Source organism: Dendropsophus ebraccatus, chromosome 10, assembly GCF_027789765.1.
Source record: "Dendropsophus ebraccatus isolate aDenEbr1 chromosome 10, aDenEbr1.pat, whole genome shotgun sequence".
Lineage (NCBI taxonomy): Eukaryota > Metazoa > Chordata > Amphibia > Anura > Hylidae > Dendropsophus > Dendropsophus ebraccatus.
In genome coordinates this window covers 21,620,796-21,639,185 of record NC_091463.1, presented here as the reverse complement: position 1 = coordinate 21,639,185, position 18,390 = coordinate 21,620,796, and the positions used below count along the sequence as shown (strand labels likewise).

Sequence of the window (18,390 nt, the reverse complement as noted above, 5' to 3'; positions counted from 1 at the left end):
TACAGAGCACTGTATACAGCAGATCCCATTATTACAGAGCACTATATACAGCAGATCCCATTATTACAGAGCACTATATACAGATCCCATTATTACAGAGCACTATATACAGCAGATCGCATTATTACAGAGCACTATATACAGCAGATCACATTATTACAGAGCACTATATACAGCAGATCCCATTATTACAGAGCACTATATACAGATCACATTATTACAGAGCACTATATACAGCAGATCACATTATTACAGAGCACTATATACAGCAGATCCCATTATTACAGAGCACTATATACAGATCACATTATTACAGAGCACTATATACAGATCCCATTATTACAGAGCACTATATACAGATCACATTATTACAGAGCACTATATACAGATCCCATTATTACAGAGCACTGTATACAGCAGATCCCATTATTACAGAGCACTATATACAGATCCCATTATTACAGAGCACTATATACAGATCCCATTATTACAGAGCACTGTATACAGCAGATCACGTTATTGCACAGAGCACTGTATACAGCAGATCCCATTATTACAGAGCACTATATACAGCAGATCCCATTATTACAGAGCACTATATACAGCAGATCACATTATTACAGAGCACTATATACAGCAGATCCTATTATTACAGAGCACTATATACAGCAGATCACATTATTACAGAGCACTATATACAGCAGATCCCATTATTACAGAGCACTATATACAGCAGATCCCATTATTACAGAGCACTATATACAGCAGATCCCATTATTACAGAGCACTATATACAGCAGATCCCATTATTACAGAGCACTATATACAGCAGATCACATTATTACAGAGCACTATATACAGCAGATCCCATTATTACAGAGTACTGTATACAGCAGATCACGTTATTGCACAGAGCACTGTATACAGCAGAGTATAAGTGTATATACAGTCAGGGTGTGGGCGCTGGGTACATGCAGCAGGGGGCATTTGCCATACACATTACATTGCCATCATCCTGTATCATTCAGCTAGTGGCTGCATTGCTGATCTCCTCCCACCAGCCTGCAATGAGTTACTGAGGTGCAGGTGCATGCTGGGAGTCAGAGAGGGTGAGGAGGAGTTTGGCCTGCTCTGGGATCAGAGTGTTGCTGTGCTGCAGAGGTTCAGCAATGTCTGCATTTACAGAAGAATTACTTGGTAAGATGCGGGCAGCTGCCAAGGTGAAAGGTGTAGACTGGCTGCGAGAGACGGTGGAAGAAGTCCTAAAAGAAGGAAAAGCAGCTGAAGCACAAGACCCCAAGCCATGTGCCAGCAGGGTTAGGCCTCCCCAGAGCAGGAGCCCATCCCCCGTGCCCAGAGCCAAGGCCAGAGTAAGCAGCCCTGACAGGGACCCTCCAGGAGCAGCCGCTTGGCAGTGCCCGCCGTCAGAGCTGCTGTGTCCTGGGAGGGATCCATTCACCTTAGACTGTGACTCACAAGATCTTCCAAACGCCGTACATTACGAAGATGAAGATTTGCGCACCCCATACGATGAGACCTCCCAGTGCAGTGGACCATCTTCCGCGGTCGCTGTTACTGTATCCATGGAGGATGATGGCGGCAGTGACGACGACGACGACAGCGGGCAGCACTACTTTAGTCCATCTACGGACTCTCAGCCTGACCTGGAGTTGGCCAGGAACACGGTTGAGGAGTCTGACGCAGTACGTATAGAAAGAGTACTCCGAAGTTGTTCAGAGGCTTCAGGCTTAGATCAGCGAAAGGCGCCAAGTGTATCAGTGCCAGTTGGTCTTTCTCCTCCAGGTAAGGGTTCGTGTTTAACAATTGCCCTTATGCCCCCTAAATCCTGGAATCGGCCCAGGCGATGAAGCAGTCTGAAGTGTTGGTTCACCGCAAGAGAAATGCTAGAAGGGCAATTCCTCAGTTTCTAGGTAAGTTGTTATTGGATATACTGATCTGTAGCACTGGTCGTCTTCTGATCATTCTGTATGGTACCTATTATTGCCCTAGTGATCTGTCAAAAAGAAAAAAAAAAGTCAGTTATATATTTAGGCTGCATTCACACGTCCCGTAAAATTGTCCGTGGTACAGATCAGCAACCACAAACAATTTTAGGAACCATTAAAGTAAATGGAGCCATTCACAAGATCCGTGCTGCGACCCCCACCACGATTTTGACTGCGAAAAAATAAAACATGTCCTAGTGTGGATCGCGGCACGGATGCCCCTCCCCCTGCTGCCTGGCAGCAGAGATGACAGGAGTGCATAATGTGCGCTTCTGTCATCACATCTGACTAGTCACCTACTCCCCCGGGCCGGCCGGCTTACTTATTCACCAGAAGTCGCCTGGACATTGCTCCTCCTCCGGATCGCGGCACGGATTGTGTGAATGAGGCCTACACTTGACTTTAGTCTGGTCACTGTTGGGTTTTCCTCAGGATAGGCTGTAAACAATAAAGGGGGTTGTCCAAGAATAATAATAATTTTTTTTTGTTACATATATGGCTGCAAAAATAGGTAATACTCCTCCCACCATCCCCCACAGCTAATGCACTGTCCCTGCTTGTTCCTTGTTGTTGCGATGTATGGTTAATTAGGAACCGCCCGCTCGGCCAATCGCTGCCTGCTGGGATGTCCCTCCTCAGTCATTGGCTGAGCAAGCAGTTCCTTTTAAGACAACATCACAGGAAGAAGAAGAGGAGAGATGGGTAGATTAGGAGTCCTACTCATCTGGAATTGGGTTGCTTTGGGGGTTCCCGGCTGGACCACCCACTTGCCCCGCAGCAGCACACTGATTGGCTGAGCGGGATGTCCAGCCGGGAACCCCAGAAGCAAGCTGAAAACTGGAGCAGGTACAGTATATGCTCAGGCCGGCGGAGGTTAATGGGGAGGTCTCCTTACATACAGCGGGATGTCAATCCCACTGCGAGTATGTCTTCTGAATGATGTCAATCTGACAGATTATCTGCCAAAGATTTAAAGCCAAAGCCAGCAATGGATTTAAAAAGAGGAGAAATCTCAGGCTTTCCTTTATGACCTGATCTCTGGTTATAGTCTGTTTCTGGCTTTGGCTTCAAATTTTTGGCAGATAATCTGTCAGATAATCTTTCTGTGTAAATGGACCCTTAAACCCCTGTTCCACGGGGCGACTCCGAGGAGCAAAGGAGTGCTGTCAGCGCTTGTTTACTCCCCATTTCCCACTTGCTGCCACTGCTATTCTGTATGGCGGCAGAGAGCGGGTGAGTTAGGGGGGGGGGGGGCTGCCCGGGTGATCGCTATATCGTCCGGGCAGCCCATAGCATGCAGCAGTCTGCTGCCACCCCTCCTATTCCACGAAGCGACGGCAGCTGATCGTTGCTATATGCGTCGTTTGTTTTTCAACATGTTGAAAAACTAACGACTGCAACGATCAGCCGACATATTGATATTGGCTGATATTGGCTGATCGTTGCCTTCTATTCCACGGGGCGATTAACGACCGTAACGGCTGCGATAATTCCGTGGAATAGGGCCTTTAGCCATAAACTGCCTACAGAGGACTGATCTGCAATAAGAGGCACTGGCTGACAGCTGAGCGAGCAGGAGGCTGGGCAGCACTGATTCATGAAGGAGTGGTGAGGTGTGCCAGAGTGTGGCACAAACAAGTAGAAAAAATACCAAAAGTACCATGCTCACTAGGGGACTGCCAACTACAGCGCACCGTCAGCACCTCAGGTAGGGCCCGGGAGCTGACAGATTACCTTTAAAAATCTCAAGTCGTCTTATACTTATTAGCTGCTGTATGTCCTGCAGTAAATGTTTTCTTCTCAGTCTGACACAGTGCTCTCTGCTGCCACCTCTGTCCATGTCAGGATCTGTCCACACCAGGAGAGGTTTTCTATGTGGATTTTCTGCTGCTCTGGACAGTTCCTGACACAGACAGAGATGGCAGCAGAGAGCACTGTGTCAAACTGAAGAGAAAACAACATTTCCTGCAGGACATACAGCAGCTGATAAGTATGGGAAGACTTGTGATTTTTAAATAGAAGTAAGTTATGCTACGTTTACACGGAACGATTATCGTTCGAATTTTCGCAATAACCATTGCATTTGAGCGATAATTCTTCCGTGTAAACGCAGCATTACAAATCTATATAACTTTCTGAAACCAGTTGATTTGAAAGAAAAAAAGATTTTTGCTGGAGTGCCACTTTGACTGAACACAACATAAAATCTGCACCATCACATCTGCTGCAGATACTGTACATGGGAACCTGGCAGTTCTTCATGCTGCCTTAGCTATGGGAAGCCTGAAACAACCAGTGCCAGGTGTTAACCCCTTAAGGACCGGGCCAGTTTAGTTTTTTGCGTTTTCGTTTTTTCCTCCTTGTGCTTAAAAGGCCATAGCACTTGCATTTTTTCACCTAGAGACCCACATGAGCCCTTATTTTTTGCGTCACTAATTGTACTTTGTAATGACAGGCAGAATTTTTTCATAAAGTACACTGCAAAAGCAGGAAAAAATTCAATGTGTGGTGAAATTGAAAAAAAACCAAATGCATTTTGTTTATTTGGGGGGTATTTGTTTTTACGCCGTTCACCCTGGGGTAAAACTGACTTGTTATATATGTTCCCCAAGTCGTTACGATAACAACGATATGTAACTTGTATAACTTTTATATTATCTGATGGCCTGTAAAAAAATTCAAACCATTTTTAACAAAAATATGTTCCTTAAAATCGCTCCATTCCCAGGCTTATAGCGCTTTTATCCTTTGGTCTATGGGGCTGTGTCAGGTGTAATTTTTTTGCGCCATTATATGTACTTTCTATTGGTACCTTGATTGCACATATACGTCTTTTTGATCGCTTTTTATTAAAATTTTTCTGGATTTGATGCGACCAAAAATGCACAATTTTGCACTTTGGGATTTTTTTTTTGCGCTGACGCCGTTTACCGTGCGAGATCAGGAATGTCATTAATAGTTCGGGTGATTACGCACGCGGCGATAGCAGACATGTTTGTTTATTTATAACATGGGAAAAGGGGGGTAATTCAAACTTTTATTAGGGGCGGGGCTTTTATACTTTTTTTTTTTCTTTTACCCTTTTACTAGAAGCCCCCCTGGGGTTAGGGTTATTCCCCCTGGGACTTCTAGTATATGCACACTGATCTCTCATAAAGTTATACAGCATAGATCAATGAGATGCTGCAGCCGGAAGCAATCGAGTGCCGAGCCGGGATTAGTGCTATTACGGCCGGTAAAGACGTGTGGATCGCTCCTCCGGGACAATGTCCCGGGGGGGGGGGGGGGGGGGGGGCGATCCACCCCACTAGACACCAGGGATTGGCTGCAACTAGTAATCAGATGCAGCTGGCAACTTTGACAGCTGCTTCTGATTACCGGATTAGCGGGCACGGCGATCGGACCGCGCCTGCTAATAGCCGCGGCCCTGGGCTACATATGGCACCCGGGACCGCGGCAGTTCAGAGCGGGGTCGCCACGCGGCCCTGCTCTGAACTCCCATAACGACCACAGGGTGTAAATAAACGCCCGTGGTCCTTAAGGGGTTAAAGCAAACTTATTTACTCTGAAACATTTAGGTAAATAGTCATTGGGGCGGTCCCTGCAGCTATTCTTTGCCCGCCAGCCTTGAATGGCACGTGTCTTTCCCCCTATGTGTGTATAGGGTGAGATTGCCAGCATTGAGTGACATGACTCCAGAGCAGCTGCGGGTGCCGCCTCTCATGATTAATTATCCTTTACTTTAATCCCCCGGGTGCGCGACAGGCAGCGGCGGGGAACTGATTGGCTGATAAGGAGCGATGGAAGCCGGGAGCTTCACACACAGCCGCAGCACCGAGCAAGTAATGTATGCTTTGGGCCAAGGCCTGCTGGGGGTTAAAGGGGCAAATCACTGCGGATCCGGTATGTGTGAAGCTACCCTAAGGGTGCCTTCATACGTATCGGATCTGCAGCGGATTTCACGCTGCGAGTTTGCAGGGAAATCCGCTGCGGATCCTGGTGTAATGAAGGCCTATGGGGTCACATACCCGCAGCGGAATTTTCATTCCGCTGCGGATATGTGACCCGGCCTGGAGCATACATTACCTGCTTGGCACCGCGCCTGTGTGACGCTCCCGGCTCCCCTCGCTCCTCATCAGCCAATCAGTGAATGGCAGTACTGATTGGCTGATAAGGAGTGACGGGAGTCGGGAGCTTCACACACAGCCGCGGCACCGAGCAGGTAATCTATGCTTCGGGCCAGGGGCAGCCCTGGAGCATACATCCCCTGCTCCAGGCTCCTACTTGCTTCCCGGCATATCTCGGCAGTCAGCCAATCAGTGCGCTGCGGCGGGGCAGCGCACTGATTGGCTGACTGCCGGGAGATGCTGGGAGGCCCCAAAGCAAGCAGGAGCCTGGAGCAGGTAATGTATGCTCCGGGGCTGTGGGCGGCGGGGGGTTAAAGGAGCCAGTTTCCATATCTGCAGCGGAATTAAAATTCTGCTGCGGATATGTAACCCCATAGACCTTTACAGTACCAGTGCACTGTGTCAGACTGAAATGAACACACAGGGCTGTCAGCCCACTGGGCCCCTTCTATCTTAAAGTTTCCCCTCCCAAAGAGGGGTCACCAATAGTTTTGTTTTACTAAGTGTAATTAAAATATAACTTTTAATAATATATGTAATAAATCAAATATGTGCTAATATTTACATATTTGATTTATTACATATATTATTAAAAGTTATATTTTAATTACACTTAGTAAAACAAAACTATTGGTGACCCCTCTTTGGGAGGGGAAACTTTAAGATAGAGGGGGCCCAGTGGGCTGACGGCCCTGTGTGTTTTTTTGTCCTTGAATAGACCCTCTTCCCCCTTCCTATAAGCATCATTTTTTGTGTTTAGACTGAAATGAAAACACCACTTCCTGTAGAGCATACAGCAGCTGATAAGTGTGGAAAGACTTGAGATTTTTAAATAGAAGTAAATTACAAATCTATATATAACGTTCTTAAACCAGTTGATTTGAAAGACAAAGATTTTTCACTGGAGTACCCCTTTAAGCTTTATTCACTTCAATGTAACTGAGCTGCAAAGAAACATCCAAACTGGAGATGAGAGTCATGCTGTCTCTGGAAGAAAGCGGCCATTAGAGATGAGGGAATGTTGAGCATGCTCGGCTCTGTCCAAACCCGAGCGTGCACCATTTGATTACCTGTGACTGCAGAAGTCAGATTCAGCCTTAAGGCTGCCTGGAAAACATGGATACAGCCTTCTTCTTTAGTAATCAAATGGACGGACCAGAGCATGCTCGACATTTGCTCATCTCTAGTGGTCATGTTTTTCTAAACCTGGATAACCCCTTTTAGCTGCAGACCATCCCACCATTTGTCCTGTGTATGATATCCGTGTGTATTATAATGTGGCTGACACAAGGCCACAACCATCATATCATGTCAGTTTTACCTAGTGGAAACATAGCCTTAGGGTAGCTTCACACGTACCGGATTCGCAGCAGATTTCACGCTGCTAGTTTGCTGTGAAATCCGCTGTGAATCCTGGTAGTGTAAAGTTCAATGGGGTTACATACCCCGTATGTAACCCGGCCCCTTTAACCCCCTGCAGCATACGTTACCTGCTCGGCGCCGCAGCTGCATGTGAGGCTCCCGTCTTCCGTCGGTCCAGTCAGCCACTCAGTGCTGCCGTACACTGATTGGCTGAGCGGAACCAATGGGAGCCGGGAGCCTCTCATGCAGCGGTGGCGCCGAGCAGGTAACGTATGCTGCGGGGGGTTAAAGGGGCCGGGTTACATACTCACAGCAGAATGAAAATTCTGTTGCCGGTATGTAACCCCATTGAACTTCACACTACCAGAATTCGCAACGGATTTCGCTGCAAACTCGCAGCGTGAAATCCGCTGCAAATCCAGTACATGTAAAGCTACCCTCAAAATGTTATTGTCATTTTTAAAAACTTTTTACATGTTATAGAGACATGTCAAAAGTCTTGATCATTCAGGGGCGGGGTGTTCAGACCCCCCTGTTAAAACAAGCTGGGAGAAGAACTGTGTTTAGCACTTCTTGTACGAAGCCCGTCAGCTTAGCTGAATGCCTCTCCCAGTTTATTCTAATGATCGGGGGTCATCTGTTGATGGGATTCCTCATGTGGGTTAGAATTGGTACTGGACACTGAAGAGGTAGGTTAGGAAGCCATGTTTGAGGTTCCACGAATGTATACCTTCTTTTTTTTTTTTCTCTGACCTTGTTCTTGCAGATCACCCATGCTTGGTTTGGATTCTTGGAAATTCGTTTGTTTCTTCAGCAATGGAAAGAGTATCGCTCCAGCCAGATGGACGCCAGTTAGGTTTTCAGCGTACGCAGGTCACTATTCGTTGGTTGGGAACACGTGGTCTGACCTGGAAGTGTGTTAGGCCTACAGCAGCACGTTACTCCCTACTGGACCGGTCCCCTGATGTACTGGTCGTACACGCCGGGGGTGATGATCTTGGTTCAATTGGCATAAGACATCTCATTAAAGACATAAAGTTTGATATGTTGAGATTGCAGACTCTGTTTCCTGGCTCAATCGTCATATGGTCAGAGATTGTAAACAGACATACATGGTCACAAGCAATTACCCAGAAGGGAATTCAACAAGCTCGCATCAAGGTAAACAAAGGTGTCTCCAAATTTCTTACAAAGAACGGTGTACTGGTGGTTCGCCACAGAGGTCTGGAGGATGGGTCGCCTCATCTGTTTAAGGGAGACGGAATTCAACTTAATCCAGCGGGAAATGACATATGGTGCATCAACATTCAGGAAGGAATCGACAAGGCTCTTCAAATTTGGCAAAGCTTGCATGGCAAAAAAGCCTAACCATGTTGTGTAAGGCTTCTTGTAGTTGACTATCTCAGTTATCATTCATGGTTGATGACAAGCCAACAATGGCTGGGTCAGTATGTGTTTGTTTGTCCCCCGAAGAGCCAATGTTCTCCAATGGTTCAATTGGGATAAGAGATCTTATTGAACTCATAAAGTTTGATATGGTGGGGTTGCATATTTTTTTTCCTGGCTCAATTGTCATATGGTCAGAGATTGTAAACAGACATAAATAACCACGAGCACAGACCAAGAAGGGACTTGAACATGCCCGCATCAAGGTGCCTTGAAATTCCCTACAAAGAACCATGTACTGGTGGTTCGCCACGGAGGTCTGGAGGATAGGTCACCACACCTGTTTGAGGAAGACGGAATTTACCTTAATCCAGCAGGTAATGAGATAGGGTGCATCGCCATTCAGGAAGGAATCGACGAAGCTCTCCAAATTCCGCAAAGCTTGCATGGCAAAACCATGTCATGTAAGGCTTTTTGTAGTTGACTCTCTCAGTTATCGCTTATGGTTGATGACAAGCCAACAATGGCTGTGTTCCAGAACGTGTTTCTGGCTTTTGGAATGTAAATCTTATGTTTTGCTGTCTCCCATTCCTTGTTATAGTAATTATTTTCACTTTTTCTGGTTTGTCAAATTCTCTTAAACCTAATAAATCTGTTTAGTTTTTGGCACTGGATGGTACTTGTATGTTCATTAGATGGTACTATGTATGAATGTCAGTATTGTGTGTGCAGTTTAAGGCTGGGTTCACACACAGTATATTTCAGTCAGTATTGTGGTCCTCATATTGCAACCTCAACCAGGAATGGATTGAAAACACAGGCTCTGTTCACACAATGGTGAAATTGAGTGGATGGCCGCCATATAACGTATATAACTACCATTATTTCAAAACAACGGCCGTTGTTTTAAGATAACAGCAAATATTTGCCATTATATGGCGGCCATCCACTCAATTTCAACATTGTGTGAACAGAGCCTTTCTGTGTTTTCAATCCACTCCTGGTTTTGGTTGCGATATGAGGACCACAATACTGACTGAAATATACGTAGTGTGAACCCAGCCTCATACTGCACACACAATACTGACATATACTGTGTGTGAACCCATCCCCACTTAGTACTGTGTGCTACTTGTATTTCAGGCCCTATTACACAGAGCCATAGTTTGCCGATTCTGCAGATTATCACTCTGTGGATTAAAAACAATGATCAGTTGAAAAAAACGATCATTAGCTGATGGTTGTCTTTTAACATTTTTAAAAATCACATGGCAACTTGTAATAGGAGGTGGGCGGCTGACGGCTTAGGAATACTTACCTCTCTGCGCCCCCTAGTGTCCTTCCTGCTTCACCCCGATCACTCTAGCCACCGCTGGAGCGTCTGAAGCCAACTGTGAAGTGACAAGCTGCTCAACCAATCACTTGCTGCCGTCCATCTTAGCTAGTGATTGGCTGAGTGGCCTGTCACTTCAGAGATTGCTTCAGCAGTGCCAGCTAGAAGGACACCAGGGAGCTTGGAGAGGTAAGTATATACTTTATTATTTACCATATACAGCAAGGAATGCACAGACATCGCTATTAATATACAGGGTGGTCCAAAGGTAGGTGGACAGTATGTGTACTAGAAAATGAAAGGTGAAATCTGATTGGTTGCTTGGGGCAACTAAGCCAGTTTTACTTTACACCATGTTTGATAAATCTCCCCCTTCATAACCTTATTACACATATTGTTCACCTACTTTTGGACCACCCTGTATATACACAGCCCTTGCTTCATGATAATCGAGCTGTCTTATAGGCTCAGTACTTTTTTTAAAGGGAATCTGTCAGCTATAGTTCAGCTTCCTAACTATTGACACTGTTAGGTCAAGGAGATACATGGTATCTTTTTATGTTCTTTTTTTCTAAGTATTTTCCCATGTCCTGGAAGCACAGACAGATATATACAAGGTGCCATGTGCCTCCTTGTTCTAACAGCTATCAAACAGTTAGCTGACAGATTCCCTTTAATCTCTCCCATTAATTTTAATAGAAGGAAAAAGCTCCGCACACAAATGGAATCACTCAAAAGAAGTTAAGTGGCAATTGAAAAAAATATGTGAAAAATACGCAGTTTGGGTGCGGTTCCCATTGAAATCACATTTGTGCAAATGTCAGGAAACTATAGGCTGCTCGGATAGGGAATGAACACATGTATGAAAATCCTAAACATGAATTCAGGGGAAGATGAAGAGGTCTACAGCCGGGCAGAGTGGGTAGCCAAACACAAGCCAAAGGACTCCCAGTACTGAATAGGAGCTTGTAGGGACAGATGGGATTATACGTGCACAATGAAAGGTCAGATACCAACCAGAAAGGACATAAACAGGAACTAGGGCTGGAGTGAGGGACAGGATGTCCACAATAGCTGAATCTAAAAGCGACACTAGGAACGACTATAGGAATGGTTGGTATGGAGTATAATGACCGCCGAAAAAAAAGCTGTGTGTGACACATACTGAAGATCCCTGTACATCTGCAGAGAGGAGGCTAAAGGTACTATTACATGGAACAAGAATTGGCCGAATCGGCCCTATCTGGCCAATTATTGTTCCGTTTAATAAACATGTTCTGACCTATAATTGTCGGCCACCAACCTCGCACCGCTATGTGTAATAGCGATGCGCGGCTGACGATTTGCAAAATAAATACATTACCTATCCATGGTCCAGGGCTCATTTTGCTCCTCTTCTCCCTGGGTCCCGCGCGCTGCAGCTTCAGAGCGGCCTGTCTTAGCTGACCGGCTGCTCAGCCAATCACAGGCAGGGACTGCCGCGGCCAGTGATTGGCTGAGCGGCCTGTCAGTTAAGACAGGCTATTTTGAAGCTTCAGCGCGCAGGACTCGGGGAGAAGCGGACCGCAAGAGGAGCCGTGGACCCGGGATAGGTAATGTATGCCAGTTTAGCAAGGAGATCAGTAACGATGTCCATGCAGCCCTTGTTAAACGATTATGGGGTCGAGTAATAGGCCCAGTAAACGAGCGCCCGACCTACTGTTTATTGGGCCCCCATTGGCTCGTGTAATAGTACCCTAAGGGGCAGTACCAGGCACAGATCAGCCTCTATGTAGACTTTGGGGCAGATTTATCAAAGGGTATAAAATATACACTGGTGTAAACTGCCCACAGCAACCAATCACAGCTCAGCTTTCACTTTACCAGGGCTAAAATCTGAGCTGTGATTGGTTGCTGGGGGCAGTTTACACTGGTGTATATTTTACAACCTTTGATAAATCTCCCCCTTTGTGTTGGGGCAAAGGTCTCTGGTGTGACCCCGCTAATATTACTTGATATAAAACTTGAAGAGATTTCTTCATTCTTGTTATTATTGGGGGTCCCAGTGGTTTCGATCCATGCCATATGATAGTGTTACACCATTCAACCTTACAAGCATAGAGACCTTATACTTTAGTCCTGACCTGCTAACCTTTAAAAGCTTAAAGGGGTTTTACTGACCCTTTCGCTTTCTCCTGGTCCCAGCGCTGCCACCACTTCTGACCTGCTGTATGCAGAGTCCGCTACAGCAGTAACCTACACTTCTATAGCACATAGTATATGTGATGTCATCTGGGCACTTCCACCAGGGACCCCAAAAGTGATGGCAGCTTTTTCTATACCCATCTCCTGCCCCTGGGAAAATTATTCCTAAGGGTGCGTTCACACCTACAGGATCTGCAGCAGATTTGATGCTGTGTTCAGTTATTTAAATGAAATCTGCTGCAGAAAATCAGCTGCAGATCCTGTAGGTGTGAACGCACCATAAAACTGGAAAACCATTGGCCATACACATTATATATAACTTAGCTTAACCTGACAATTTCTGCAGGATCGGCTGACAATTTGGTGTTTATGAGGACTTCCTGATTCTTCGTCAATGACTGATGTCAGGAAAGAAAACAGGCATGCTGGATTTCACCATGACTGATCCCTTTGTTCTCGGGAGATAAGCTGCCACCAGAGGTGTCTGATAGAAGCTTTCTTCTCTCTCCCTGGTGTATAGTGTTAAAGGGGTTATCCAGTGCTACAAAAACATTTTCCCCCTACTGTTGTCTCCAGGTCAGGTGCAGTTTGCAATTAAGCTCCATTTACTTCAATGGAACTGAGTTTCAAAACCCCACCCAAACTGGAGACAACAGTAGGGGGAAAGTGGCCATGTTTTTGTAGCGCTGGATAGCCCCTTTAATTAGATTTCCCACATATGGTAGAATTGCCATTAAAGGGGTTATCCAGCTCTACAAAAACATGGCCACTTTCTTTTAGAGACAACACGACTCTTGTCTCCAGTTCAGGTGCGGTTTGCAATTAAAGGGGCTATCCAGCGCTACAAAAACATGGCCACTTTCCCCCTACTGTTGTCTCCAGTTTGGGTGGGGTTTTGAAACTCAGTTCCATTGAAGTAAATGGAGCTTAATTGCAAACTGCACCTGACCTGGAGACAACAGTAGGGGGAAAAGTGGCCATGTTTTTGTAGCACTGGATAACCCCTTTAAAGGGGTTATCCAGCGCTACAAAAACATGGCCACTTTTCCCCTATCTCTTGTCTCCATGTCAGGTGTGGTTTGCAATTAATCTCCATTTACTTCAATGGAACTGAGTTCCAAACCCCACCCAATCTGGAGACAAGAGAGCGGGGAAAAATTGGCCATGTTTTTGTAGCGCTGGATAACCCCCTTTAAAGTGACTGTACCTCCAGGCCCAGGCTGAAGCACTGGAGGCGGGCCAACCCACCCTTAGTGGGAAGAAACTTCAGCCCCTCCATGACGTGACTCCATTAGAATCAATGGAACCCTATCATAGAGCGGCTAGGGTTTCCTCCTACTAAGGGTGGGTCGGCACGCCTCCAGTGCTTCAGTCTGGGCCTGGTGGTACAGTCACTTTAAAGGGGTTCTCCAGCGTGGGGGCACTTTTTTGGGGGGACCGGGGAGGGGGTGACTGAAATAAAAGACGTCCACTTACCTCCCCGGTTCCAGCGGCGGGTCCCGCATCACGGCGCTCTGGTCCCCGATTCCCGGCCGCTTCCGGGTGTCTGACGCCGCCCGAGACGCTACGTCTCAGGGCCGCTCAGCCACTCTGTGAAGGAGGCGGGATCCGAGCGGACTTCAAATGGATCCCGCCTCCTTCACTGAGTGGCTGAGCGGACCTGAGACGTCTAGTCTCGGGCCCGCGTCAGACACCCGGAAGCGGCCGGGAACCTGGCACCGGAGCGCCGTGATGCGGGACCCGCTGGAACCGGGGAGGTAAGTGGACGTCTTTTATTTCAGCCACCTCCTCCTCGGTTCCCCAAAAAAAGTGCCCCCACGCTGGAGCACCCCTTTAAGCTCCATTCACTTCAATGGAACTGAGCAGCAAAACCCTGCCCAATCTGGAGACAAGTGTGGGACTGTCTCTGGAAGAAAGTGGCCATGTTTTTGTAGCGCTGGATAACCCCTTTAAGAAGTCTCGAGCAGATGATGCCCCCTGCTTGGAGGGAAGTATTATAAAAGCCATATTGGTGGTCAATAAAATTACTACCAAAAAATGAATTTAAAAAAAAAAAAGATAAATACAATTATTTAAAACTTGGGGGAATAGGACAACACTCAGGGACTTGAGATTTTCACGAGGATTTTCACAAATCTCTTTAAATACAAATGGATTCAGTGGCTTTAAGGCCATTCAGGCTGCGGCACCGCAACGGCAGGTGTGAACCAAGACAAAGGCCGGTATTCACAGTCAGGGCACCCCAGGCAAGTCACTATGAGACGGCCTGAGCTCTACATTGTAAAGCAGAGAGACTGGTTTTTGCATTCAAACTAGATGAAAACTCAAACAGAGAGGCTGACGCCCATTCCCTGAGCAGAGGAGGCTGTGGGGCATTTACTGAGCGGCTTTGTTCCTGCCCCTCCCTGCTGCAATGTAAATACTGAGCTGCTAAGAGACAGGCTGCAGACAGCTGCTCATTCACTACAGCCTTTGGCAAAGGGGCAGATTCCCAGCTCTGTCCTCTCCTGTCCACCTTCTGCACTAGCAGCCATGGTCGCCGGCATTACAACCCGGAAATACCCCTCTTCTAAAACCTGGTTAGACTCCAGATTGTGGGCGACTACCAAGAGACCGAAACTTTTACTGATTTTATCCACATTTGCAGATTGTATGAAGAAATGCTAATAATGTTATTTCTAAAAATGGCAAAATAAATCCAGCATAGGCGTTTTCTGGAATAAGGTGTGTCTGTGTGTGTGTGTGTGTGTGTGTGTGTGTGTGTGTCTGTGTGTGTGTGTACGTACGTATGTACAGAGCCTTATGGTTATCAGTTGTTGACATAAAAGAACTTCAGGGGTGAAGAGCCAAAAAGCAGAACCAAAAAGCCTGCAACATTATCAAGATTCAGGCACTACAGCCTGTAACCCTGTCCACGTGACATACTAGATCCAGACTGCAACCTTGTCCACATACTAGATCCAGACTGCAACATTGTCTCCATAACGCAGCTTTCCCCATAATGGATTCAGCCTGCAACTTTATCCCCATAACAGATTCAGTCTGCAATATTGTCCCCATAACAGATCCACAGCATTGCCTCCATAGCAGAGACGGCCTGCAATATTATATGGATAACCGATAAAGCCTGGAGTAGTAGCCGGGAACATTTCAGCTTTTCAGCTGTTGCAAAACTAGCTTTGGCTGGCCAGGCATGATGGGAATTGTAGTCTTGCAAGAGCTGGAGAGCCGAACGTTTCCCATCCCTGCCATAATGGATGCAGGCTACAGCATTGTTCCCATGACACAGGTTACGCCTACAACATTGTATAACACAGAACGGCCGGTGTTACTGAACATCATCCCGGCCGGATGATCTTCATTTCTGGTGAATTCGGATGCAGGTGCGTGCATCCCAATTCACTGCTGCACACAATAGAGCGTGCGGTTCCGGCCAGTCAGTGTTTTGTGCAGCCGGATGGAATTCCGGTCAGAGCATATACTATGTGTGAACATGGCCTAAAGTGGTTTCCCCATAACAGATTCGGCCAGCAACATTACCCCTATACCATCCAGCCTTCAGCAATGCCCCCATGCTTCTGTCAGACGCAAATTTTGCACAGCTGGAGGGCGGAAGGTTCCCCATCCCTGCTGTAATGGATACTTTACCTCAGATTTTACCATAACTTTAGTTATGAGAACTTAATAAATAAAGTTACACATTTTGGGGGAGCTTTATGGCGCCATCTTAAAGTAAGCTTCTTTTTGTTTCCCATAACCAATCACAGCTCAGCATTCATTTTCCCAGAGCAACATTAGAAGTGAAAGCTGAGCTGTGATTGGTTGCTATGGGCAACAAAGAGAATCTTATTATAAGACACAATAAATGATTTGTCTCACACACGGATAGTCAGATGTGCATTGTATAGACTGGTGCCGATTCCCACTGGATGCCTTAATGTGTGTGAACATACCCTTACAGCCTGCACCAGCCTATAATCGTGTCTTCACAACAAAGCATGGTATAATTTAATACGTCCGTGCACTCTGTATTCGTGCCAGTTGTACAATTAACCTTTGGAGTCGAGTGCGGTTGATATATACTTTATTTCACAACAAAGCATGACTGCAGCAGTTCCCCCATAACATCCAGCCTGCAGCAGTGCCCCCATTATAGATCCTGTCTGCAGCAGAGCCCCCATAACATCCAGCCTGCAGCAGTGCCCCCATAACATCCAGCCTGCAGCAGTGCCCCCATAACATCCAGCCTGCAGCAGTGCCCCCATTATAGATCCTGTCTGCAGCAGAGCCCCCATAACATCCAGCCTGCAGCAGTGCCCCCATAACATCCAGCCTGCAGCAGTGCCCCCATTATAGATCCTGTCTGCAGCAATGCCCCCATTATAGATCCTGTCTGCTGCAGTGCCCCCATAACAGATCCAGCCTGCAGCAGAGCCCCCATAACAGATCCAGCCTGCAGCAGTTCCCCCATAACATCCAGCCTGCAGCAGTGCCCCCATTATAGATCCTGTCTGCAGCAGAGCCCCCATAACATCCAGCCTGCAGCAGTTCCCCCATAACATCCAGCCTGCAGCAGTGCCCCCATTATAGATCCTGTCTGCAGCAATGCCCCCATTATAGATCCTGTCTGCTGCAGTGCCCCCATAACAGATCCAGCCTGCAGCAGAGCCCCCATAACATCCAACCTGCAGCAGTGCCCCCATTATAGATCCAGCCTGCAGCAGTGCCCTCTAACTTCTAGCCTTCAGCAGTTCCCCCCATAACATCTAGCCTGCAGCAGTGCCCCCATAACATCCAGCTTGCAGCAGTGCCCCCATAACATCCAGCCTGCAGCAGATTCCCTATAACAGATCCAGCCTGCAGCAGTGCCCCCATTATAGATCCTGTCTGCAGCAGTGCCCCCATAACAGATCCAGCCTGCAGCAATGCCCCTCATAGCAGATCAAGCCAGCAGCAGTGCCCCCATACTAGATTCAGTCTGCAATGGTCTCCCTATAACAGGTCCAGTCTACAGCAGTGCCCCCATACCAGATCCAGTCCCTGTAACATCCATCCTTCAGCAGTGTCCCCATAACAGATCCAGTGTATAAGAATGCCTTTCCTGACACCACCAGCCTATAGTTGTGCCTCTATAACAGGTGTGCAACAATGTCCCCATAACTCATCCAGCTTGTAACAGCAGCCCCCATAACAGATCCATCCTGTGTCAGATCACTTTTTATTGATGTTTGGATACTGGAACGAAAAGAGTCATACAAGGAAAGACTTTGTTAGTTGGGGATAGACGGATTGAAGTGTTCAATGAAATGATTGAGGGGATGTTGAGAGAGATCACTGCCTCCAAGATCACTACTTTATTTCCAGCATTGAGGACCTCCAGATCCCTTTCCCTCCATGTGACTAGAATTTCATGAGGCTGCAGTACCCAAATATGACCTTTAGGTGGTGTTGTGTGCTTTATCCACAAATGCAGAAGTACTGCTCCACTGAAGCCATTGCTGTATACTGTAGAACTAAAAGAATAGATCAGTGTTATACAAGACGCTACATATTGGTTGTATACATTTGTGTGAAGCATATTCGTTGCATTAAGGTTAACGGGAGTGTACTCATCCAAATACCACTGAATTCTATGAATTGTCAGGAATAGAATGGAGCTCTCCCTGACTGCTGATGGATTCCGTTCTCTGTACATAATAGTAAGGAAAGCATCACAAAAGACACCTGGCATACAATAACCAACACTGTCAATGCATTGCGTTTCAGGCTTTCTATGGGCTTTGCAGCACACTACTTAATACACCCACAAAGTGCTCCTTTTGGCGTCCGGTTCTTGAACTTTTCCATGAAGATCGGAACGGTTCTATACGTAAGGTTTATACAAGCTTTACATTAGGAGCTAGACAAAAATGTATATAAATCCAAAGGGTGTTGCTTAAGGAAAGACTGCATTGTCTCAAAGCTCCGAAATGTGTTAACCCAAGCCAAATAT

The 18,390-nt window shown here is 46.6% G+C and overlaps 1 protein-coding gene across 1 annotated transcript; it reads left to right on the top strand.

Annotated features, from left to right (window-relative positions):
- The first annotated feature begins 876 nt into the window (after positions 1-876).
- On the top strand, positions 877-9,530 carry LOC138802565 (uncharacterized). The gene is made up of 2 exons (XM_069986014.1): positions 877-1,803; positions 8,262-9,530. Exons 1-2 carry the CDS (start codon positions 1,170-1,172, stop codon positions 8,861-8,863), a joined length of 1,236 nt encoding a protein of 411 aa, XP_069842115.1. The 5' UTR covers positions 877-1,169; the 3' UTR covers positions 8,864-9,530.
- Positions 9,531-18,390: the final 8,860 nt, after the last annotated feature.

What these genes read in the sequence shown, in the direction of transcription:
- LOC138802565 (XM_069986014.1), top strand. Translation starts at nt 1,170, where the DNA reads ATGTCTGCATTTACAGAAGAATTACTTGGTAAGATGCGGGCAGCTGCC. An exon ending in AGTTGGTCTTTCTCCTCCAG is followed by an intron (nt 1,804 to 8,261) that starts GTAAGGGTTCGT and finishes TTGTTCTTGCAG; the next exon opens with ATCACCCATGCTTGGTTTGG.